The 23,642-nt window shown below is 37.1% G+C and overlaps 1 protein-coding gene and 2 long non-coding RNA genes across 4 annotated transcripts; all 3 read right to left on the bottom strand.

Moving 5' to 3' along the window:
• Window positions 1-687: 687 nt before the first annotated feature.
• On the bottom strand, window positions 688-5,539 carry LOC115970814. Of its 2 annotated transcripts, none has more exons than XM_031090429.1 (3): window positions 5,090-5,539; window positions 2,205-2,956; window positions 688-1,557 (listed from the first exon to the last, which is right to left on the bottom strand). In XM_031090429.1, the coding sequence occupies exons 1-3, from the start codon at window positions 5,408-5,410 to the stop codon at window positions 1,086-1,088; spliced, it is 1,545 nt and encodes a 514-aa protein (XP_030946289.1). In that variant the 5' UTR covers window positions 5,411-5,539; the 3' UTR covers window positions 688-1,085. The 2 variants fall into 2 exon arrangements, with proteins under 2 accessions (XP_030946289.1, XP_030946290.1); XM_031090430.1 differs by having other exon boundaries at window positions 2,205-2,978; window positions 5,090-5,406.
• Window positions 5,540-20,553: 15,014 nt separating this feature from the next.
• LOC115969781 lies at window positions 20,554-21,966 on the bottom strand. The gene is made up of 3 exons (XR_004087071.1): window positions 21,924-21,966; window positions 21,523-21,659; window positions 20,554-20,970 (listed from the first exon to the last, which is right to left on the bottom strand). It is a non-coding gene; the product is annotated as an uncharacterized LOC115969781 (long non-coding RNA).
• Window positions 21,965-23,543, bottom strand: LOC115969782. Its single transcript, XR_004087072.1, has 4 exons — window positions 23,183-23,543; window positions 22,790-22,912; window positions 22,139-22,532; window positions 21,965-22,053 (listed from the first exon to the last, which is right to left on the bottom strand). It is a non-coding gene; the product is annotated as an uncharacterized LOC115969782 (long non-coding RNA).
• Window positions 23,544-23,642: the final 99 nt, after the last annotated feature.

The raw sequence follows: 23,642 nt of genomic DNA, 5'->3' as shown, positions 1-23,642 counted from the left end.
AAGTCGATGCGCAATCTAATTCTATTATTATCGTACCTAAAACCCCACCTTGATTCTTCTGGCAACGACTCTCTCTCACACACACGTACAATTGGCAGAGGGTTCAAACTCAAAGTTCAAACTATCAAGTTATTTAGTACTGTGGCGGAGGCAAGCTTCATGAGAATGGATGATAAAATAAGAATAATTTCTGGCAGAACTTGGGACTGTGCTAATCAATCCATCTTTGAAGAACATACACCGATACACGTATACATTTCAGTCCATTTTGTCTATGATGTGGAAATTTTTCATTAGATTCCACTTATGAAGATCATCTAGCAAAACCATAGCTGGTAGACAGGCTATCTCTGAAAGTCCCGTAAGGCTGGAAAAAGGTCAATATGTAGTTGGTTCATTTATAGGCATGTTGCAATTATTCATCAGATAATGCTGTCTACAAGATGTAGAATCGTAGATAACAGTTATTCAAAAATATATATATATATATATATATATATATATAAATTTAAAAAAAAAAAAAAAGGCTTCATTGACATTGGATCCAAAAATATGAGGCCATTATACACAAAATGAATGTCAGAAAAGAAATCGATGGGAACTCCTTGTCAGATCAACAAAACATGTTCTGCTACACACTATACACGCTATACTGGTCAAAATTGGGAGTTTTAACATACCCAACAATAATTTCGAATATGTGAGATTATTTGTATTACCCCTGAATAGGGTCTTTTAATAGATTTACTCATTCCACGAAAGCTGGCAAGCAAAACCGAAGACCAATTCGATAATCTTAAACCCTTCAGTTGTTCCTGTCAACTACATTTCTTTCCGGTGCATGTTCAAGGCCAAAGAATATCAGGACAAGACGGGTATGTGACTTCTGTATATTATGGTACTCATTTGTGAGCATTGAACATGCATCTCTCACCACAATGTTGAAAATTTTCCTTTGATTAATACCAATCAAAAGCTTTGAATTTTTACCTACAGGCAACCTTTTTCAATGGAATGCAGGCTTTGGAAAATAGGGCAGCTTATGCTTCTTGGTATTACTATTTACCCATATTGGAGAATGTCAGCTAATGGTAGAGCAATTTCTTCTCGTCATCTTCTAGATCAAAGCCATTCTCCAATTCCTGACCAAAATGTTCTCCTGACTCAGAGAACCAGACTTGAGAAAATTCTTCACCCGTGGGTGAATTATCCAACTCTATTTGTTGCATCTCTGATTCTATCAGAGCTTCCATCTTGGCTCTTTCTTTGTCTCTTGGGTAGGTGTAATAGAGAAATGAGTAAATTAGACAACACAAAGCCATTGGAACTCCTATTGCCGTGTAGAGTGCCTTGGCCAATGATGCAGCATTCCCTCTATCTGTGGCAATCTCTTCAGATTCACTTGACCCGGTAGGAACTGGCTTATAACCATAAACATACTGAGCCAATATCCCAACAATAGGGGGAGCAAATGATGATAGTATGGACTCAAAAGATCGGTCCATTGCATAGACACTTGTTCGGGATTTCTCAGGAACTATCTCTGCAAAAATTGGACTGCATATACCATATAATCAAAATCAGCAACTTATGAGTGATGCAGACAATTAAACTTAATTTTATCACCAATAAGTTACAAATGCACTTAGTGGATATTGAATTCATGACCTTACCCTCAATCCCATTATTATGTCTTGCCCCTTCGCCAAAAGCTTGAATTTAGGCTTCTTTGTGCCAGCATTAATCTCTATGTCACTCTCTCTCTCCAAATATTTTATTTTTCTTGTTAGTTTTTGCATTCTGTGATAAATGATTGATTCGGACTTTGGTATCACACAATAATGAAATAATTTCATCTGAAACAAGTCTTTGTTGTTCTTCTTTACTATTTTTTTTTATAAGTGTTGTTCTTCTTCACTATTATTAATAATAATAATAATAGTTGTTCTTCTTTACTATTATTAATTAAACAAATAACCTAATTGTCACAACTTCTACGATTATTCTGATCATATCGATCATGGCTTGGTTTTACATGATCAGTTTGTGTGTAATTGCTCCTGTCATTGAACATAATGTTTTCATTTATGAGAAACCCAATTACTTAGTGACATTATTGGATTATTTGTGTATATAAATCTTAAATTTTTGAAATGACTTTAGCAGGTGAAAAGGAAAAAGGATTAAAGTGTGAAAGACTTTACTTGTTTGTAGCTGGAGCATTCCAGGATATGCAGAAGCCCACAATGAACAAGACCAAACCATGGACTGCTCCAGAAGATGGACCATTGGGTAAAGCCAGCAAAAGTATTGCTGTTAGAGGGATAGCTGATGCTGAGCTTGTTTGTGCTAGAATTATCCTTCCAGAATTTGGGAGACGAGTAGAAAGTATATCTCCCATCTTACCACCAAATAGGCCCCCAAAGGAACTACCCATCACAAACAGGGCTATGAGGAATGCAGTTTTCTCATGTGAGAAGCCAGAAAGCTCTAACCACATAGCTGAGAATGACAGAGCTGACCATGGGAATGAACCAGTGACACCCTGTGCCACAATAATCTGGAAAGATGGAATCTTAATAACTGACTTTGCTTCCTGAACCAGATCCTTCACTTCTAACCAGAAAGATTTACTCTTAACTAGATCTCTATCTTTTGCATTAGAATCTGAAAAGCGAGGATCATTGGCAAAAAGTTGGATCAAAACACCGACCATAATACTGATGATTGCAACAAGATGAAAGGAAATTCTCCAACCAGGAATTCCCATGAATGTTATTGGAGCTATCAACACTGAGAGGAGTCCACCAATAATTGAACCAAGGTTGCCTGTTAGTTGAAGCCACCCAAAAGCTGTACCACGGTTGTTGTCATCAGTTGAGTCAGCTACAAGGGACTGAATTGCAGGTGAAACTAGTGCAAGGCCAATCCCATTCAAAGCTCTAGATATGGCCACCTGTTTGACAGAAGATAAATGACTTCAAAGAGAACACAATCAGCTGGTATGCCAAGGATGATAGCACTTCACTTGTATAGCTCTAAAACCGTATATATTTGTAGAGTTAAAAGTAGAAAATTTTGGGTCAAAATATGATTATGGTCTTCATATCCGTGAATTACCAATTGTTTCAATTTAGTTTTTAAAAGTGCCTTGATTTTACCCTTTCCCTGCCTTACCAACACCATGCAAATAACTAATGTGACAGTCTTTTCCTTTTCCTTTTCCTTTTTTATTTTTTTGGTATACATGTCACTACAATACTGACATTGTATATTTTGCTGCATTCTCATATCACAAAATCAGAATATATGGAGGGAGACAAGTAAATTTAATACATAAAAATATTAAATAGAAAATATCGTGGTGTCTAATGTTCGTGTCATGTGTCTCCATGCATTCTGATTTTACGAGACCAATATATGGGCCAACATCACATCAATAATTGAGGTTTGCATAATGATGGTGTGAGGCAGGTAAGGGTAATAGTTAAGCATTTTTAAAACTTGAATGACTGTTGAAACAATTAATAGCTTAGGAACAAAATTGAAATTGGACACATAACTTAGGGACCAAAATTGTATTTTGACCACAAATTTATTATGAATAAACAGTTTACACGTACACTGTTTTTAAAGTTCAAATTTGAGTGTCTTGAACTTGATGAAGCTCCATTTCATAACAGAATCTAGATAATATCACATAAAGCTCAATGCCTACAAAAATTGTGAATCTTATTCTCATTCATGGTTTCATTACTGGTTTTGTTCTTGTTTGATTTGACAAGGATGCCATCAGAGGATAGATGGAAGAGAAAGCATCTTCTAGCGTGTTATGTATCACAAGAAGGTCAAACTTTAAAATTCAAATTATAAATATTTAGAAATTTTGTACAGAAGCTCTTGGATATTAAAAAATGCTAGGAAATTTATCAGTCTGCCACTCTATTTCACATTTCCTATCTCAAAGCTGTTGTTCATACACATGCTTCTAACCTGTTCAGGGTCAAGCCAAGAGCTGTCTAGCTCAACTGGAACCTCTTGGTGTTTCCAACGAAAATGTTCATATTCAAATCCCCCCTCTCCCTTTATAACTATTGAATCTATCAAAAGAAAAACTGTTTAGGTTCGTGAATGAAGGATGAAAAGGGGCTCCGCATTGCTGAAAACCTATGTGCATGAATTATTCCCTAAGTTTCTCTTTGCTTCTTATATCAAAGGCTTCCATTAACAAAAAAAGTTTAATTTTATAGTTTCCATTATTTCAGACCCAAGAACACAAAAACTAATGCATTCATAAATCTAGCTGCCGAAATTGAAACAAGAATTTCCTTCGTAAGTAACTAAATAAGTGCAAATTTTTAATTTGAGTTTTGGTTTTCCCTAGCACCTCCTAGTGTTTCCAATGGAGATGACTAGATTCAAAATCCTCTTCCCCTCTTATTTATCAACCAAAAAAGAAAACTGTTTAGGGTCATGAGTGAAGGAAGAAGAGGGGCTCCACATTTCTGTAAACCTATATGCATGAGATATTCCCTAAGTTTCTCTTTGCTTCTTACATCCAAGGCTTCCATTAACGAAACTAATTGAACAGTTTCTATTATTTTAGACCCGAGAACACAAAAACCACATTCATAGAACTAGTTGCCATATTTGAAACATGTAGTGTTTCCTTTATAAGTAACCGAATAAGTACAACATTTTCACTTTCTTTTTTGGTTTTCCCTAGCTTGTTTGGTTTCTCCTAATCCAACAAAACCAGTTTCCCAATTTAGCAAAAAGCTACAGTGTTGTTGTAAACGACTAGACTAGCATAGAATATAGCTACGAGAAAGGAATATCCTCAAACGTTTTTCCTAATATTTACCCAAACTATTTATTTACCATTCATCGTACCAACTACCTAATCAATCGCAACTAGTTAATTACCCTAATGTCATAGCAACCAACCTCCAAAAACAATCAAATTTAATTTTTTACCATATTTACTAACATAATAGAGAAATGGAAAATAAAAAATAAAAAAAATCCTTTTTAATCAGCTAAAAATAAAATAAGCAAGAGGGTATATATATATATTGAATTTGCTTACCTGGGTGAAAGTGGAGGAGAAACCGACGAGAAAAGTGGCGGCGGCCCAGAGGTAGGCACCGGCGGCGATGACGTGGGCGCGGTTGTGGCGGACGGCGAGGTAGGCGGCGATTGGGTAACAGGCGGACTGAACAATGGACCGGAAGAGAGTGAGAGAACCCAAACCCGTCGGGTCGGTGTGCAAAGCCGCACCGACCTCTTTATACACGCCCGGTAATAGTGACTCATCTGCCCTCTCCATGATCCCAGCTAGATTTACCAAAATCAAAGTCACCACCTCCGCCTTCATATTTATCTTCACCTTCATCATCTTCATCTTCATCTTTGATTATTTTTCCCTTCTCCCTTTTGGTTTTAAAGGGAAAAATAAAATAAAGAATGAAAGTAGTAAAACAAAGCGGCTCAAGGGGACGATGGGCTAGCTAGGTACGACGATCGTGTTGACTGTTGAGCTGTGCGATGGCGTGTTAATTGGTCATTCCAATTTCAAACGAAGGGTACTTTTGTATTTTTCTTAATTTCAAAACTAGTAGACCTTCGAAAATGTGGGGTCCACGATGACTTGGCAAAAAATGGTTGCCGACACAGTGGCCTGAAGATCCATGGAATTTGATTTGAGATAGAGTTGAATTGGGCTTTTAGAGCCCTTTAAGTGCAAATTTCTAGGCTTGGATAGGCCCAAATTTTTCTCTAAAGAATCTTCGGATATGTTAAATTTTTGGTGCTTTGCTTTGCTACCTCTCCTTGGGGGATGGGACTCCTTTATATTCCGAGATTGGGGAAAAATGGCCCATTAGCATGTATTTTGGAAATATTTAGGCCCGCAACACTGTTTGGGAAATAAATAGGTAAATACCACTTTTTGTGGTACTCGAGTTTGGCGAGCTCGAGTACCCCATTTTTCGGTTCCACCGTGGCACCTGCCGTTGGCATCTGAATTTAAAAAATAAACTTGGTACCCGAGCTCAAGAAGCTCGAGTACTGCTCAGCCATGTCTCCCTAGTACCCCACACTTAAACCATCTTTTACCCACAATACCCAACCAAGAACAGAGCAAAACATACCCACAAACACGAAACCTCTTAATCTCGCTATCTCCCTCATCTCCCTCTCTCAATCTAAAGCTATTTCCACACAAATACTCTCATTCTTCCTCTCAATCTCGCAAATACTCTCATTCTCCCTCTCAATCTCGCGATCTGCCTCATTCTCCGTCGCCGCCTCGCTCTCGGCCTCTCTTCACCCTCACCCTTACCAGAACACAGTCTCACTCTCACTCTCACTTACACCTAAACGTTCAAACCCCAAACGTTCAAACCCTCACACCCTCACACCATCGGCAGCAGAAATTAAAAACGTCGTTGTGATCGCTTTCGCGTATCGATGATGGCCGGGGGAGTGGAATCGTGGTCTCCGTCGCCGTCGCGCCTGAGGGAATAGGAGAAGGGAAACTGGTGGTTGTTGGAGGAGCGATGGTAATGGCCTTTCCGTTGGATGACAGTGGTGCGACGTCGTCTTCGTCCTCATCTTCTTCTTCGCCCTTTCTTCTCCCTGTGTCCGACCAATTAGGGTTTTCAATTTCATTTCACAGAGTCGCTAAGCGGACCATTTCCCCTTCAATGGCGCTTTGTAAGCTCTCTCTCTCTCCGAAAAATTTGAGTTCTTTTTCTCTTAATTTTCACTAATCCAACTGGTTTTGGCGCTGCAATTCCATGTCTTGGTTTTTGTTTTAAATTTTCAAGAAATTTCATACTTTTTTGAATTTTGGTGCATAATGTGTTGTGAAGAACTTAGCATGTTGATTTTTTTGAAAGAAGTTCTAATTTTTTTATCTGGGTTTTAGTTTTTGGTGAATAATGTGTTGTGAAGAACTTAGCTAGTTTGATTGTGTGGGTGCTGTGAGGTTGTGTTGGTGAATTTGGAACTTAGTGTGTTTGAATGAAAAATTGGAAGCACTGAAGGCTGAAGGTATAAATCTTGGACTTTTATAGTTTTTTTTTTTTTTTTTTTACAGAAGTGATAGAAGACTTTTATAGCTTTAAATTGCACTAATAATGTAAACTTACGTTATAGACAAACAAATCCACATTATTAAACCCCCAGCATTCATTGTAAATGAAAAGAGATACTACTACAGATCTATCATTTAACAAAATGGCGATTTCCACTAAAAAAAGAAAGAAAGAAGGGGGGCATTGTTAGTACGGACCAAATTAAGATAAGATGGACCACATAATTGTCTTTGGGGTGACACAAGAATTGTGTTTCCTGCATGTGCTTCATGATTCTCTTAATGTATAAATTCAGTTTAGGATTCTATTATTGAAAAGGAGATCATTACTAGAATAAGTACACCTCACAGCAAAAAAAAGGTTAGTCCATAATTAAGGTTGTGGGGTGTGTATTCTCTGGGAAAAAGAAAAAGGTTTTGAGGGTGCGCATCCCCTGCCCATCTCACCCTAAAATCCATATTTTTCATGTTTCCTGTCTTGTTTGTCCTCATATGTCCAAGCTGACCACATGCCCCACAAACAAAACTCTCTCTTGCAGATTTCTTGTCCTTAAAAACCTTGACTTTATCTCCCGATATTTTGATTTTCTTACTGACTAGACCAACACTTGTGATATCATTCTTTTTCGTTAAAGCTTTCACCTAAAGCTTTCCATACTTGCCTTTTTTCGCAATAACATTTTCTACCTCATTCATGTCTTTATTAAATATCTCTTTGGAAGAATAGGACCCATCAGGTTGGGCAGTACTGACAATTTGCTTGATCCGATTTGTGTTCTCAAAACCAAAACTTGGTTGCAAGCCCAAAGCCAGCCCTGTTTCCTCCCTCACAACTTTAGTCTTTTTCTTCTTCCTCCTCTCAGCCTCATCATCTTCCACGAGTAACCTGCATAATTTGGCAGCTTCAGCGGCTTCATCTTCGTTTTCCTCTTCTGCCTGAGCTATGGATGGGCGCCTTCTCATTTTGAGCCCCTTAACACCATCTGCTTTGTCATGCTTTGACTCAGTTACCTACTTCTTCCTCACATTCCTCTGCATCAAGAAGATTCTCTAAATCCCCAGCAAATGAATCAAGATCACTATTTCCTTCAGAGTCACTCTCATTTTCACGATCTAAGGCAGAAAGACTCTGAACTTGTCGTTCCCAAATCTCCTGAGACTTCTCCCTTGTCTGCTGTTGCAGTTGAAGAAATGACATCTGCTGGCCACGCGCATACTTGCTGATAGTTGTGGGATCAATCTGTATCCCCGATGCAGCTTGCTCACTTGAAAGTTTGCGTATCATAGCAATACGGTGCCACCTAGTCAGTTTCGCAATCTCCTCCTCACAAACATCCAACTTCAGAAGAACCTCCCATGCTTTGCAGTATTTGATAATTCAACTATTCTTTTAGTCTTCCGGAACTCAAAACTAGGACTTCCATCCTGACTGACCTGGTCCAGGTCAATAATTTCTTTGGGCCGTTTGATTATGATTTTCTTCTGAGGCTGTTCTCTATCTGTTTCTGTAGGTGGATAATAAGGGCAGGGCAGGATAAGACTGTTTTCTTTTCTTGCATGAGGGTCAATGATAATGGGAATGGGTTAGAATTCATTGAATTTGTGGTTATTGTAAGTTTTTTATTTGGGTTTTAGTTTTTGGTGAATAATGTGTTGTGAAGAACTTAACTAGTTTGATTGTGTGGGTGCTGTGACTTGTGAGGTTGTGTTGGTCATTTTGGAACTTAGTGTAGCTAAGTTTAATTGAAGTTTCTCTATCTTGGACTGGGGAAAAAAAATCCTGTTGCTTTTAGTCATGAAATTTACTTGTTCTAAGGCATTTTGAACTAGTTTATATTATACAATATGATTTGAACATAGTTTTATGGTGTGTGTATAGTGTCTTAGGTAAATTTGGAGAACTATGTTGAATCGTTCATACGCTAAGAAGTTTTTTTCCCTGCCTAAAAAAAAAGAACCAAGAAATTAAATCAGAAATAATAGTCTATCTGAAGTGAAGGAAATGTCTATACTTGGTGAAAAGAAGGAATTTTACCTTTGTTCTCTGATGTAAAAAGTTAAGAAACAGAAAATATCCAAACTACTTGATGTGTTTAAATTTGTTAAAGATGAGATTTTAGATGCAATTCCTCCAGCATGTATGTGCTTCAACGTTGGACATTAGTTTAGTAAAAATTTTCTTGACACTATAGTGCTTATGACCATTACACGCTTGAAACTTCCATGGAGGAGATTTGATGGCTAGGATTATAAGATGCATACTTAGAATTCAAACTACAAAAGATTGAGCAAAGTGTAACTTGGCAGAGAAAAAATATGAATTTGTTTTTCTTTTCCAATTTTGTTTCAGGTTCTTTTGTGGTTTTCAACTTTTCATAGATTTAATTTAGAGTGTTTCTTCCAATAGATATTAAAATATTGTTTCTTTGTTTTTATACATTGGAATTTTACCTTATATTATTATTGAATACGTTCTTCTTAGTTTGAGTGGATTATGAATAGAAGTGCACTTCTACTAAAGAAAACAATTTTTGAAATGCGGAGCTCAAAAGGTTGTATTAGCTTCTATCATTATAGAGGTTACATTTAAACATGGACAACAATCATCCATTTAGCACACCAAAGAATCCATTTTGTTCTTATTGTGTATACCTTTGTAGTTGGCATGTTCAAGATGGACAAAATAAAAAAATAATGCATGTGAGAAGATATGTAGTTGTCATAATTTTTTTTTGCAAGTGCTATTGTGCTATAGTTTTTACAGGTGAATGATGATGGCCTAATTCATCCAAGTGAAACAGAGCTGGCACTTACAGTTCATCAGGGCTAGAATATGGCTAAGCTCACTAAATGTTTTTTGGGTTAATGAGTTCGTAGACTTTATTTTCTGCTATGGGGAATTTTGGACTTTTGACAATGTTATTAAACCTAACTCTATATCCCACAATTGTCATTTTTGTTTTTTGAATTGATTGGCATTATTAAAACAAAGCCTTTAATCAACATATTAACTGTTGTATTTATTGTATAGTTATGTCAAATTGATGGTATTTTAAATGTGTAAAATGTTCCCCGCGCATTGTGCGGGTTCAATGCTAGTTGCAATAATGAAGGTATCTTCATTTAGATATAGTTTCCTAGCAATTTTTTTTTAATAATCTTTTTTTAGGTTAAAAGATGACTTTGTAGAGATAATTCAGAACAGATATTCTGAAAAAAGTAGGCAGATTGGGGTAATAAGAGCAATGGGAGATTGATGAAGACATGGAAGACTACTTCATTGTTACTTCACAAATTTGTCTGTTTCAAAATTTATCTTATGGGGCACACACGTGTCACATGACCAATTGAAGTAAGATTCCTCTGGTTTTAAAAGGACAAGAAATTAGAAGTTTAGGGCTTACAATTATAATTTGGGCTTTTATTTTATTATTTATGGGTAATTTTATATTCAAGAGCAAAACTCTACTTTCTGCGACCCCTATGAATTATGGCTCTTTTGGAATTTTGTTGAGTTTAGAATTTCTAGGAGATTCTAAGCTAGGAAGCAAGGATATGGAAAAAGGGGTTGCGTGTCCATGTGCCTTGGAACACACACACACCTTGGAAATGACTGCATACATGTCAACTTTAATTCCTGAAAACAACCACAATTACTCATAAACAAATTTCCTAAATCTGTCCTATTTTAGAGATGGTTTTTTTGTGGGGGGTGGGGGGGGCGTGTGTATGAGAGAGCTGGAGGGTGGTAGCTGAGGGAGTGGGGAGTGTTGATGGTGGCAGTGCAAAGTGGGGGAGGGGGAGGGTGTTGGTCAGGAGAGGTAGAAAGGGGGCACTGGCTTAGTTTTGAAAAATGGTTACTTTTCCCAAAATGTAAATCATTATCCACGATTTTGGTGTAATTTCTGTTGACAATGAAAACTCTTATTGTTAACTAGTAATTTTTTATTATACAGAACATAAGAAAAATTGAAAAACAGTTTCCGGAAAATAGTTTACATAAAAACAAATGGAGGCTGAGTGATTACATTTTCATTATATTATCTTCATATTGTATTAATTCAGCTCTTCCTCCTTTTACAGAATTGAAGAGATCCCTTTATGCCTTATTCTCACAATATGGAAGGATTTTGGATGTTGTTGCCTTGAAGACACCCAAGCTTCGAGGCCAAGCATGGGTTGTGTTTACCGAAATAACAGCTGCCAGTAATGCAGTGCGTCAAATGCAGAACTTTCCATTTTATGATAAGCCTATGGTGGGTCTCAAGAAGCAAATTGGTACTTTGTTGCATATTGCATGCACATGCTTGTGCATGATCTGTTTATTTGGTTTAAAATTTCAAATTTTTAGAACCAGGTCCAACTTTCTTCTCTATATCATATTGTTACATTAGATCTTGGATTCTGTTTGCACACAGGGTTGTTTGTGGTCCCATATGTTTTTGCACTTCTTTTTTCTCGTTTTACAGATCTTTGATTCTGTACAGATTGCATCTCTTATAAGCTTAAGAGAAGTAGGTTTGCTCATATGTGAAGTTCTCATGTAATCATTCTACTGCTGGTGGAATAAAATAATGCATCAAGATAAAATGTTTCAGTTCACCCTTTTCCCAAATTGCTTTGGTTTGTGTCAAGTTTTGACATACTATTGTATAGAATGAACCTCATCTAGCTTTTTATGCTTTGGAAATATTTGCTGGAAAATATACATCTGAATGCTAAAAGGCATTTGAACCTTCATAATGCATATTGCATAATGCGATTGATCTCTGTAGTGGTCACAGTGTAGTTGAAGTTGGAAAACGTAGGTGGAATTTAGCATATTGTTTGTGTTTGGTAGATTGCGCTGGCCCAGTACCTGGGTGATCTTGAACTTAAGCAGATTGGTACCCGAGTTTGATGGGCTCGGGTACCAATCTGCCTAATTTGAAACCTACGTTGGCCTAGTTTTGGTTGTGATCTTTAACTTAGGCAGATTGGTACCCGAGCTTCCTGGGCTCGGGTACCAATCTGCGTAATTTGAAAAAACAGGCATTTCGACCTTGGATTTTTTGTGCTCAATTTCTTTCCCCACGCAGATTGGTACTCGAGTTCAATAAACTCGGGTACCAATCTGCCTTCTTTTTGAAAACTATCAGATTTGTACCTGACTTTGGTGAACTAAATCTTTTCTTTTTTTTTTTTTGTTTGGATTGATTTTGGTAAATTAAAATTATAATGAATGAATGCTTGGAACCTGAGTTCACCAAAGTCCAAGAAAGATGGGTAATTTTTTTTTTTTTTTTTGAATTGACGAGAATTAATTAGAATGGTTTCGTATATGCTTTCAGTATTTCAGTATTTATCTGTCATGTGATGATTTACTTTAAAGTTGTAAATCATGAAGCAGACCCATAGGAAAGCATTGAAATGCTTTAGCTGCCCTGATTATCATCACGAATGTGACCGAAATTATTATCATCATCCAAGCCTGATTCAAGAAGCGATAAAAATAAAGAAAAAGATCAAATAGAAATCTACCATTGATCAATCTTGAAGAGCAATCATATTATTTCTTGTATGAAACTTGAGATCCTGGCTTAGGTTGACATTACGCAACATGTACAGCAACATAAAATAATGTCTTAGTTTTGACAGTACTAAAAAGGATATAAATCTAAGCACCCATAAAATGCTGTCAAGATGAGAGTAGTATGATAACAAAAAGGAGATCAAAGGCAAGGCCCACTAATAATGACAGCCATGCCATAAAAGGAAACTATAACAATATTAGTTGTTAGATGAGCAGTTGGCAGCACTTCCCACTCTTGGCATGCCGACAGTTTCCCTCTTCGACTCTTCATCCACGGTGAAAGTTACACCACACACCTGACCAGAACTGTCCACCCTTGGCACAGGCTTCACCTCATTATGGGGGTGTTCATAACTCCTTAACCCTCCAGATGATGTGAAGAAGCATCCTTTGGAAAACAACAGAAACAGATAAATCAGCAACGTAGTAGTCATGCTCATGAAATAATATCAAACAAATAGACTATAGTATTAGTATCTGGAAGTTCATGGTAATAATTACACAAAATCAAAACAAGTCCTACTTTTTTGAACTTTTCTTAACAATGTGGTAGATAAATGACAGCAGTTGATAAATGGGAAAATGAGTTGATTAGAATACCATCAATTGTTGAAATATTTTGCAAAAATACAGACTTCAGCATGCTGAATTTGAATACTTATCACTTCATTCACATCATATCCTATTTTTTGTTTCAATCCAATGGATGATACGACCCGAAAAACACTTGTAAAAAATGGGCATTACCATTTTACACATAATGATCCAACACATACAAAATCAACACTAGAAATAATGCAGTCATCAACACCAAGCATAAGAAGAGAAAGTCTTAGTCCCAAAACTTTGGAATTGGGTATGCATCGTCAAGAGACTAATTGTTCCTTACCACATGTACACAAGCAAAGATGATCTTTTAACGATTTGTGTCATAGTTGGTCCTTCAAATTTTTTCCAATCTTTCTTCATTTATAAAAATACATAATTGAATGGCATAACGCATGCATTTTGTTTCAAATTGCATTTAGAAGAATGCCACAGTTCAAAACTAGCGTACCTAGTCTGCGACACCACCACTTGTCGGTACCTCATTCCGCTTAGGGCATGTTCTTCGGTTATGCCCCTCTTGGTCACACAACCCGCATTGCACCTTCCTCCCCCCCTCCTTCCACGGTGTGGTTCTCGGCCGTCTCCCACCCTCGTCCATCTCATTCCTGATTCGTGTTGAGACAGGGCGGCCTTTCTCCCGAATCAATCGGGGGTTAGGGAGGACCGTTCGAGTTTCTTCAGGATCCGGCCATGATAATCTATCTTTCAACACAGGGAAAACGGGAGCATAGCTCCGAAACAATGCATCCACGCTATAGCATGGGTCAATGTATTGCTCTGCATCATGTCGATACCTAATACAAACTGCAATGACATGTGAACATGGTATCTTGTACAACTTCCATTTTTGACATGTGCAACTTCTTTGCAACAAATTAACTCCATGTGTGTGATCCCCATGTCCAGCACTCTCTGGATTATGCGGTGTATCTACTTGATATGATTGTTGTTGCGCGCTCAATCTTGTCACCCTGTGACGCTCCGCCTTCGCCTTATTTCTCATGAAGATATCCAAGGCATATTTAGTCCATTTTTGTCCCGAAGTTGACTGTGCTATGCTCTTATTGCGACGATCATCGAAATAAGAATTCAATTTGAACCATGTGTATTTCACCATTGCCGTAATGGGCAAGCTACGAGCACCCTTTAGAACACCATTGAAGCACTCAGAGACGTTTGTCGTCATTGCCCCATAACGATAACCCTTGTCAAAACTTAGAGCCCATTTCTCTTTGGGCACATCCTTTAGATATTGGTGCGCATCCCGGTTGACATTCTCAATTAACTCGAAGGTGGCATTGAACTTTCGCTCCTGGGTAGCACTTGCTGCCCTCCATACTAGATTCTTTAAAGTTTCATTGTTCCATCTAGTGTTGACGTTACTACATACATGACGAAGGCAGTAACGATGTTCTGTCATGGGAGGCCGCAGGGAAAAGTCCCGATTATTGTCTCTAAAGATAGCTTGTATCCCAGGGTGTCTGTCAGATATGACACACAGGTGTCTCCGGTCAGTAACATATGTTCTTATACAAGCCAAGAACCAACCCCAAGTCTCTGTGCTCTCGCTCTCGACAACGGCGAAGGCTACTGGATAAATTTTATTATTAGCATCTGTCGCCATTGCAATCATCAATTTCCCTTTATATTTTCCATAGAGGTGGGTTGCATCAATGCTAATCACAGGCCTACACTTCTTGAACCCAACAATACATGGACGAAATGCCCAAAATACGGACTTGAATGTACAGGTTCCCTGTTCATAATTATCGTCGACTATTAACTTATACTCTGTACCCGGACTTGCGTCCTTCAGTCCTGCCAAAAAACGCGGCAACTCCGCATAAGACTCCTTAAAATCCCCGTATATAGATGCAACGGCCTTTTGTTTGGCATCCCATACCTTGTATGTGAACCATAATGATTACGTTAGAAATGAATACAAGTTAAATTAAAAAACTTGAACAAAACAAATCAAGACTTGTAAGACTATAATATTTCTTCGCTCCGCATTCCTTTTTTTCTTTTCTTTTTTCAATTTCAATTTTCATAATATAAAGTATTCATGGGTTTTGGGAAAAAAAATATCATGATTATACTTCCGAAAAGACTGATGTCTCTATGTTGTATTGAAAATATAATGCAAGTTAAAGAATAGAATACCTTGTAATGAGATATTTCGTGTTTTAACTCTGCCAAAGCAACGTGGCGTAAGTTCTTTATCTTATACGCAGGGTCTTCTCGTATATAGCGCTCAAGTACATATGCTAAGAACACCGAATCAATCATCCGACCATCATGAGCATTCTGAATTTTGTCGCACATGTGGGGGCCCTTGCATTTTGCGATCTTCCAGATATTGTCTCCCTTGCAACATATCGCACGGACTGACCATGGACAGGAATCATTCTCGCAACTCACCATAAGCCTCTCTGAGTCTGAATGCTCAGTTTTGAAGCTAAAATTCTCTCGCACTGCGTACCAAGTCAACGCACGTCGCACCGCCAATTTAGTCGCGAATACCATCCCTTTAATTGGTTGCTCCCCAGGCATCCATGGTAATACTTCCGCTTGCATAACCGGTGATGGATCAAACATATTATCCCAACTGTTTTGGGTGAACCATTCCGGCGTAGGATCGGGACCGGGGCATGTCTCTCTATTTTCTTCTACAACTACATCTTCGATATGATCAACATCCTCATGTTCACCCATGGTATCTAGGAGCTCCTCGAAGTCATCCCTAGTAACATCGATATGGGTTGCATCATCACCAAGTCCGTGATCATTATGGTTATTGTCGGATGTGCCCCTATGGAGCTCATCATCAGCTAAATGCTCTCCTTCATGCACTTGCTGGGGCCCTTCCTCCTCCTCAATCGAGTTCCCATGGGCAAATGTCTGCCATGGTTCACTGCCATACAAATCTCCTGTGTTCTGTACACACCCTTGATAAGATCTTTCTGGTATTGACTCAATGTGCTCATCTACTCTTCCATCGAAAACAGTATGTTCTGAACCCTCTCCAGCCTCTACTGTGGCGGGCTCAATAGTGACATAGAGATCCGAAGCAATGAATCCTCGAGCCACCATTTGTGCAACCATTTCCCACATCATCTTCACTTCGGTGCCACCCGATAATTGTAGTGAATTGTAGAAAACCTGTGTGTCTACAACCCGTTGAGGTGCTCGATACACGATGGAAATCTTATGCCTAGAGTGGTCTAACCCCATCGCCTTCAATATTCTTCGTTGCAAGTTCGTAAGCCCTATCCCACGTTTCACCTTAACGTATTTTTGCTTTTGGTTCGAGCCTTGGTATGACAACCCGTGCAACTCATGATAATACATCTCCCCGTCATAGTACACATAGAAAAAGTGAAAATCCATCACCGACCTGTTATTAACAATATAAAAGTTGTCATCATCTATAACCACTTAAATAAAGATGAGGTATGATAAAAACAATTTATATTCAAACTCAACCTTGTAAACTTTCTGTATAGAGATATAAATAATTTTCAAACGTTTTAATCACATATCTATAATTTATAATATATTTAATTGCAATACTTGGCTGCTAGGAAATTGTTAACAAAAACTATGTTTTATTTAATATTTAGATAACTTGTAAATTATAGAATAAACAATATACAATGACATAGTATTCTTTTACATCTAAATAAATAAATACATAGAAACATAAAATATGAAATGAATTCTTCAAAGCATAGGCAAATATAATGACAATGACACAAATTTTTTTCTTCTTCTTCAGTTTTTTGTTATTTACACATATGGTTTATGGTAATTTTCAAATTCCCCCCAATGGGATTGTGATATTGTATACACGTTCACTTTTTTTCCACTATCACTATTCACAACACTTGCCTTTCTTGCTTATCTCATAAATAGCTTAACCCATAAATCAATGATGAAATCCTGTTATTTCATAATTTTTTTACAATTTTTAAATCTGAATTTTTGTTGTAAACTTAAATTTTAAATATCTAGAAGGATAGAGAAATAAATGTTGAATGGGGCATATTTTAAGAAGCAATCAGACAGTACGATATATACACAAGTTTACAAGTATTTGCTACATTTTTAATATTTTTTCATGTCACAAAATAAAATAAAAAAGTTATAGATGATTTTGTTTTCTGCATTTATTTTAACGAATCAAAGTACATGTCTAAACTTTATGTATTATTCTTCTAGAGCATATAATAATTTATGGATTTACTATCTCTCTTTCAACTATTAGTAATTATGAATTGGTTATTTTGTTTTGTTCATTAAAAAAAAAAAAATGCTTCTAATTGCAATTGTTTCGTTCTATTTTATTTTGTTACAATATACTTGTGCTCCATTTTGTTTGAGAAAAAAGTTATATATATATATATATATATAAATCAGCAGTTGTATATGTGAAAATGATATCTTGCCACAACCTCAACTCATGAATGGTGGTCATGCAAAAAAAATCTCATACGAACCACACATGTAAACACAATGAGACAAACATTTAACTATATTACCTCTATGTACACAGCAGGCAGGACCCAACAGTTAAATGGTTTGTCTTCAATGGAAAAACACTGACACTAAGATCCATAGATGGTGACCCAACAATAGCTTCTGCTTAAGTATTCTTTCACATGGGTATTCTGACTCTTCACATGGACTTGGCAAGTGCAAGAGCCATCTCATAAATTGTAGAAGTAAGCTGGTGAGGGTGGTTGTCAACGTACTGAACTGCGTGTCTACCAATATGTCTGAAGTTGGCTTCAGTGTATACCATTAACTTAGTAGTAGTTGGCTTCACTCTATACCATTAAGTTGGTAGTTGGCGTCAGACAAGTGGGCAGGAGCTTTGTAAGGCTGAAAAGAATGCAAGAAAAACTTTATTTCCTATAACAAATATTTCCAACAGTAACAAATAGAGTAATTTTGTGTAGATTGTAAGTGTCACTTTGTCATAAATTTATATTAGAGTAATGTTACAACCACAAACTATTTTACAATTTTTACAAAATGTTAATATGGTGAACTTCTTATTGGTTGTTGTTTATTAATATAAATTTTTTCATTTACTAATAATTACTCACTACATCAGCAGTTTGTAAAATTTTTTGAGAAATAGTGGATATCTCTAGCATTATTCTTTATATTAGATGTGTATGACTGTATGTAATATTGATTATGTGCATTATTTTTTGTTATAATGTTATTTGTGTAAATAATAATGTGTGTGCATTATTCTTAATAAATATAAGAGAAATGTTTTGTCACTACTTTCATGGAAAATATAACAATTGCATAACAATAAAAACATTAGATAAACTTAATAAAATAAAATGATCATAGCTACCCACAATAACAATTAATACTTATAATAAACTATCATATAACAATTCAAAATTTTAAAACTTGTACAAGAAAAATTATAATTCTTTTTTTTTTGTACATCTGTACATATTGAAGTAAATTTTGTATTAATTCTCAAAGTCTTGTCAACCCAAAAAAAAACTTTAAAAAATTCACCCAATGTACAGGTTTGGTGGGCCCGTAGTTATTGAAATTAGGCAGAGGTACCCGAGCCCAGGAAACTCGGGTACCTCTGCCAATTTCAAAAACTACAGGGCCAACTCACCCGTACATTGGGTGAATGCAGACTGGTACCCGAGCCCAGGGTACTCGGGTACCAATCTGCGTAAGTCCATGATCATGCAGGTAGTTAATAGACCCATTTTTAAAGTATATAGCTTAATAGACCCAGATCAGAGGCCGCACGACCTGGGTCGCGCGACCTGGGCAGCGCGACGCCGCGGCCACGCCGTCGCGCGAGCCTGGCCGCGCGAGCCCCAGGTCTCGCGCGAGCCTGGCCGCGCGACCCCAGGTCTCGCGCGAGCCTGGCCGCGCGACCCCAGGTCTCGCGCGAGCCTGGCCGCGCGACCCCAGGTCTCGCGCGAGCCTGGCCGCGCAGCCCCAGGTCTCGCGCGAGCCTGGCCGCGCGAGCCCCAGGTCTCGCGCGAGCCTGGCCGCGCGAGCCCCAGGTCTCGCGCGAGCCTGGCCGCGCGACCCCTTGCGCGAGCTGGCCGCGCGACCCCTGATTTTTTCTTCGTCGTCTTTCTTTTTTTTTTTTTTTCTTCTGTATCTGATTTCATTTTAGGCTTATAAATCGAGTTTTGCAATTGAAATATGATGAAAATCGAGTCGTGAAGACTCGATTTTGAAATCCAAAATCGAGCCTCTCAAACTCGAATTGCTAATAAGTAATATTGTTCCAAAATGGGTCTATTATCTAAAAACTTAGAATTTGATGGCCATTTTGCCATTTTCGCCGTAGTAGGCCAACGTTAAGTTCAAATTATGCAGATTGGTACCCGAGTTACGTGGGCTCGGGTACCAATCTGCGTAATTTCAAAATTACGGTGGCTTAACCTGGGTGATTCTGAAGCTAGGCAGATTGGTACCCGAGCTTCCTAAGCTCGGGTACCAATCTGCCCATATTAAAAAAAAAGGCATATAGTACCTTGGTTTTTTTGGTTAAACGCAGATTGGTACCCGAGCTTCCTAAGCTCGGGTACCAATCTGCCCATATTCAAAAAAAAGGCATATAGTACCTTGGTTTTTTTGGTTAAACGCAGATTGGTACCCGAGCTTAGGAAGCTCGGGTACCAGTCTGCCTATATTTAAAAAAAAGGGCATAGTACCTTGGTTTTTTTGGTTAATCGCAGATTGGTACTTGAGTTCACTAAACTCGGGTACTAATCTGCCATTTTTTTTTAAAAAAAGGGACTGAAAAAAAATTATAAAATTCAATCAAAAAGAAATCAACCCTAACAATTTAACATGACAAAATTATGTTGAAAAAAAAAAATCTTCACCTCTAAGAAGAAGGCCATTGTAAAATTCAACTCTAGTTTGTAAGCTCTTTGCACCACCAATGGCTTCCATACGAACAAATACAGTATACTTACAAGAATATTCAAATGATATTCGAATTTATTTAGTGACAATTGAAATGCTATTGGATTTTGCTGTATTACTTTTAAAAATCTTGTTGAGACGTAGTTCAGGAAAGTAGACCTACTCCATTTTCCCACATTATAAAACATTATACTTTGGGGTTTCTTTCCTTCTTTTTCCTCCTCTTGTTTGTATAAAAATAAAAAATAAAAGAAGAAGAAAGAAAGAAATTAAGAAAGAAAAGGAAAAAAGAAAACCATTTGTTTTATTTCTTTTACGTCTCTATAATCCGGTCAGCCTCAATTGTTCCTTCATTTACAAACTTGGGCTAGGGGTGTATTATTCTTCTTTACAATAACTCACACTCTGGAATATACGTAAAAGATTGAGAAATCGTAGATACTTCAAAAATTCGTGGAACAAGCTACCTGAATTGGGGAGACTGAAAAAGTACAAGAAATTGCTTGTTTATGGTCATGAGTTCATTAAAACCATCTTTTTACATTTTTGCTAGCCCTGAGCTTCATCACAAGTTCCTCACGCTCAGCTTCTACCTCAGCATATCTGAGGCTCATGTGGAGGTATCGCTGGCGAATGTCTATTAACTCTGCCTCTAGTGATGATTTTGTGCGTCCATTACTTTCTTTTGCCACTATGTCATCTTCTGCTATTGATTTTTTAGGAGTGTGCATGGTTGTTTCGGCTTTTAGACAACCTGCAGCAAAGATGCAGAAAATTCTGTTGAGAATGAAAAGTAGAACTAAAAAAATTAAGTAGAGTTTTGCATGCTTAAGGCATATGCTAGTTTCCTGTAATAAAAAAAATTACAGTTCTTTTATTTGCTATTTATTGTTGAGTAATAAGATTAAAAATCAGACTCCTAGACTATGATGATTGTGGTTAAGAAGTTTGTTTTTGATCACTATTTCAGAAAAAGTCAAGGAATCAACATTAAAAGCTTTGATCAATGTACATTATTTGTATAAGTGTGGTAGGCTGAAGTCAGTAAGAATCATTTTTTTGTAGTTTTGGGAATCTCGTCTTCTCATATTCTCATTCTGCAAAATTAATTAGAATTAATGAGAAGAATCTAATTGCATCCAAGGAACTACAAATGAAAAGCCCTTTCTTTATCCATCTTTGCTTGTTTTTAAATGAAGATTTCCTTCACAAAGCACGAGAAGCATATACGGATGATACCATACCAAGCAATAAAATATGCACATTTATGTGTTTTGAAGGTATAAGATCCTTATTTTATAGATACCTGTCAAGCTCAACTTTATATTTTAAATTTGCTTCCATAGCCTTGGCAAGTTCATGCTCAAGCAACTGAATCTTTGAAGCAGGATCGACTCCAACAGCAAGAGGACTTTCATCAAGAATCTCATTGCCACTACCATCCTTTAAGAATTAAACAACAGAGTAATATGTTGTGAAAAAAAGTTTAAGATGAGATCATCCATACTAAAGGATTCCTTTGCAATTCAATATTCTCATGCAGATATAACAAGAGATATATGCATGATCAAAGAGATGAGAAAATGTTCTTTTGGTGACAATCAGCAGATTTTCCACCATCCGTTTAGCCCTATCTAAATAAGTTGAGTCTAATGTACAATAGCTATGGGGCAATATTTGAATAAACCAATTATTCGGATACCCTACCTCTCTTTGATATTGGTTGCTACAAAGCTTCTGATGATCTTTTTGCAAGTTCTTGTACTTGAGCATTCTTCAAGGATTGCTTATTTTTATTATCACGTTGCTGACTAGTGTTTTTCACCACTTCATTCTTCTAAACCAATGTACAAGTAAAAAGGCTATTTAGTTAGTGTTGACACTGAATATTACCATGCAATTGCAGAACAAATGAAACTGACCTTTGAGGGCTTCATATCTTCATGGACAGGAGTAACTTTAGCATGGGTTTTAGACAAACTAGGAACCTTCATAGTGCTGGACTCCCTGTGGTTCTGCTTCCCGTCCTTCATCAGCTTTAATTCTTCTTCAAGGGCTTGAACCTTTGTTACACACTGATCTTTAAAATAGTTTCCTCATTTCGAATCCTATCTTTCTGTGTATTTCCACCTATTCATTTTAATATTCTCGTTTTTGCATGAATATGTTACTTCTTCCCAGTCTCACTTTCAATACCACAACGCATACGGAGTCTAATAGCAGTCTAATAAAAATTTTCCTTCAACTTCATAAGTATTCTATGATCACACAATACTCTTTATGTGCTTCTCCGCTATGATAGGAATGATAATATACCTATGTTATATAATGGCCTTCGTTAGCTTCATATGAAGTTATGACAAAGTGGACCAAATCTAAAAACTTTGAAGAAGGTTTAAAATTAGAACAGGATGTTGCTTTCATAATAAAGACATAAAATATCTATCCCAAAAGGGGGAAAAAGAATCAGATAGGTATAAGAAGAAGGTCCTAATTTTTTTTCTAATGATGTGTAACGTGGCAAAGTCTAAACAAACACCAAGAAACAAATAGCATACAATTGTACAACTCACTTGTAAAATTGTCCCATGATTGCACTTTTTCAATCTTAGTGAAACTGGAACAGGAGCAGGTGAACTCATATAGCCTGTCATATTGACTGTAGCCTCTCCAAGGATGCCAGATCTAGTTGAACCCTACAGTAAGAAAGTCATCCAAAATTATTTAGATAACCAGAATGGTTAAACAGATGGAGCTGATGACTACAAGTCTATAACACACACATTCTAATAGATAAACTGAAATAAAAAAGAAGTACAAGAAGCACAATCAAAATTTATTTAGAGGCTGGAAAATTGGCAAAGAGAGAATGTCATGAATCATATCTCATTTAGCAGGAAAGAAAAAAGGAAGATGAAAAAAGGTTAATGACCAAAAGAAAGAGTATGTGGTAGAAACAACAATACCATGGAGACAACAAGCTTGAAGAAACAATCCTGTAGCTCCTTTGAAGAGTCATCCTGCAAAAAACATATAGTTTCTGAAATAGAATCCGTCCACTGACAACTTCCATTATGTACAAGTGCTTTGCTTGACTTCGCAATTGTTTTCCCAGTTTCAATAGAGATAATAGATACAACCAACTTGTCCCAGCCTTTTGGTACCTTTTACCAAAAAAAAAAATTAGTAGTATGTAGGTACTGAACAAAAAATCCTTCCAAAACTTGTAACTGCTCAACTGAACCTGAAAATTCCCCCCCCGTCTAATTTGATATGGCAGTAGCTGACCTTTACAATAAAGGGTTCCTCATAAGTTTCAAAGGTGAAAAATTTGATAAATATACAAATACACAATAAAAATTCCAGCCCTTGACAGGCGAGATTTGAAAGGTTTGGGTTGCCAAATCCACTCTACATTGGACCTAA

This window comes from Quercus lobata, chromosome 12 (genome assembly GCF_001633185.2).
Source record: "Quercus lobata isolate SW786 chromosome 12, ValleyOak3.0 Primary Assembly, whole genome shotgun sequence".
Lineage (NCBI taxonomy): Eukaryota > Viridiplantae > Streptophyta > Magnoliopsida > Fagales > Fagaceae > Quercus > Quercus lobata.
This window is presented reverse-complemented; position numbering and strand designations above follow the sequence as displayed.

Bases quoted from the DNA above. Each gene is read 5' to 3' on its own strand.
- LOC115970814 (XM_031090429.1), bottom strand. From the start codon at position 5,410: ATGAAGATGAAGATGATGAAGGTGAAGATAAATATGAAGGCGGAGGTG. The intron at 2,957-5,089 runs GTAAGCAAATTC...TCTGTCAAACAG, and splicing joins TCTCCTCCACTTTCACCCAG to GTGGCCATATCTAGAGCTTT. The intron at 1,558-2,204 runs GTAAAGTCTTTC...TGGTATATGCAG, and splicing joins AATGCTCCAGCTACAAACAA to TCCAATTTTTGCAGAGATAG.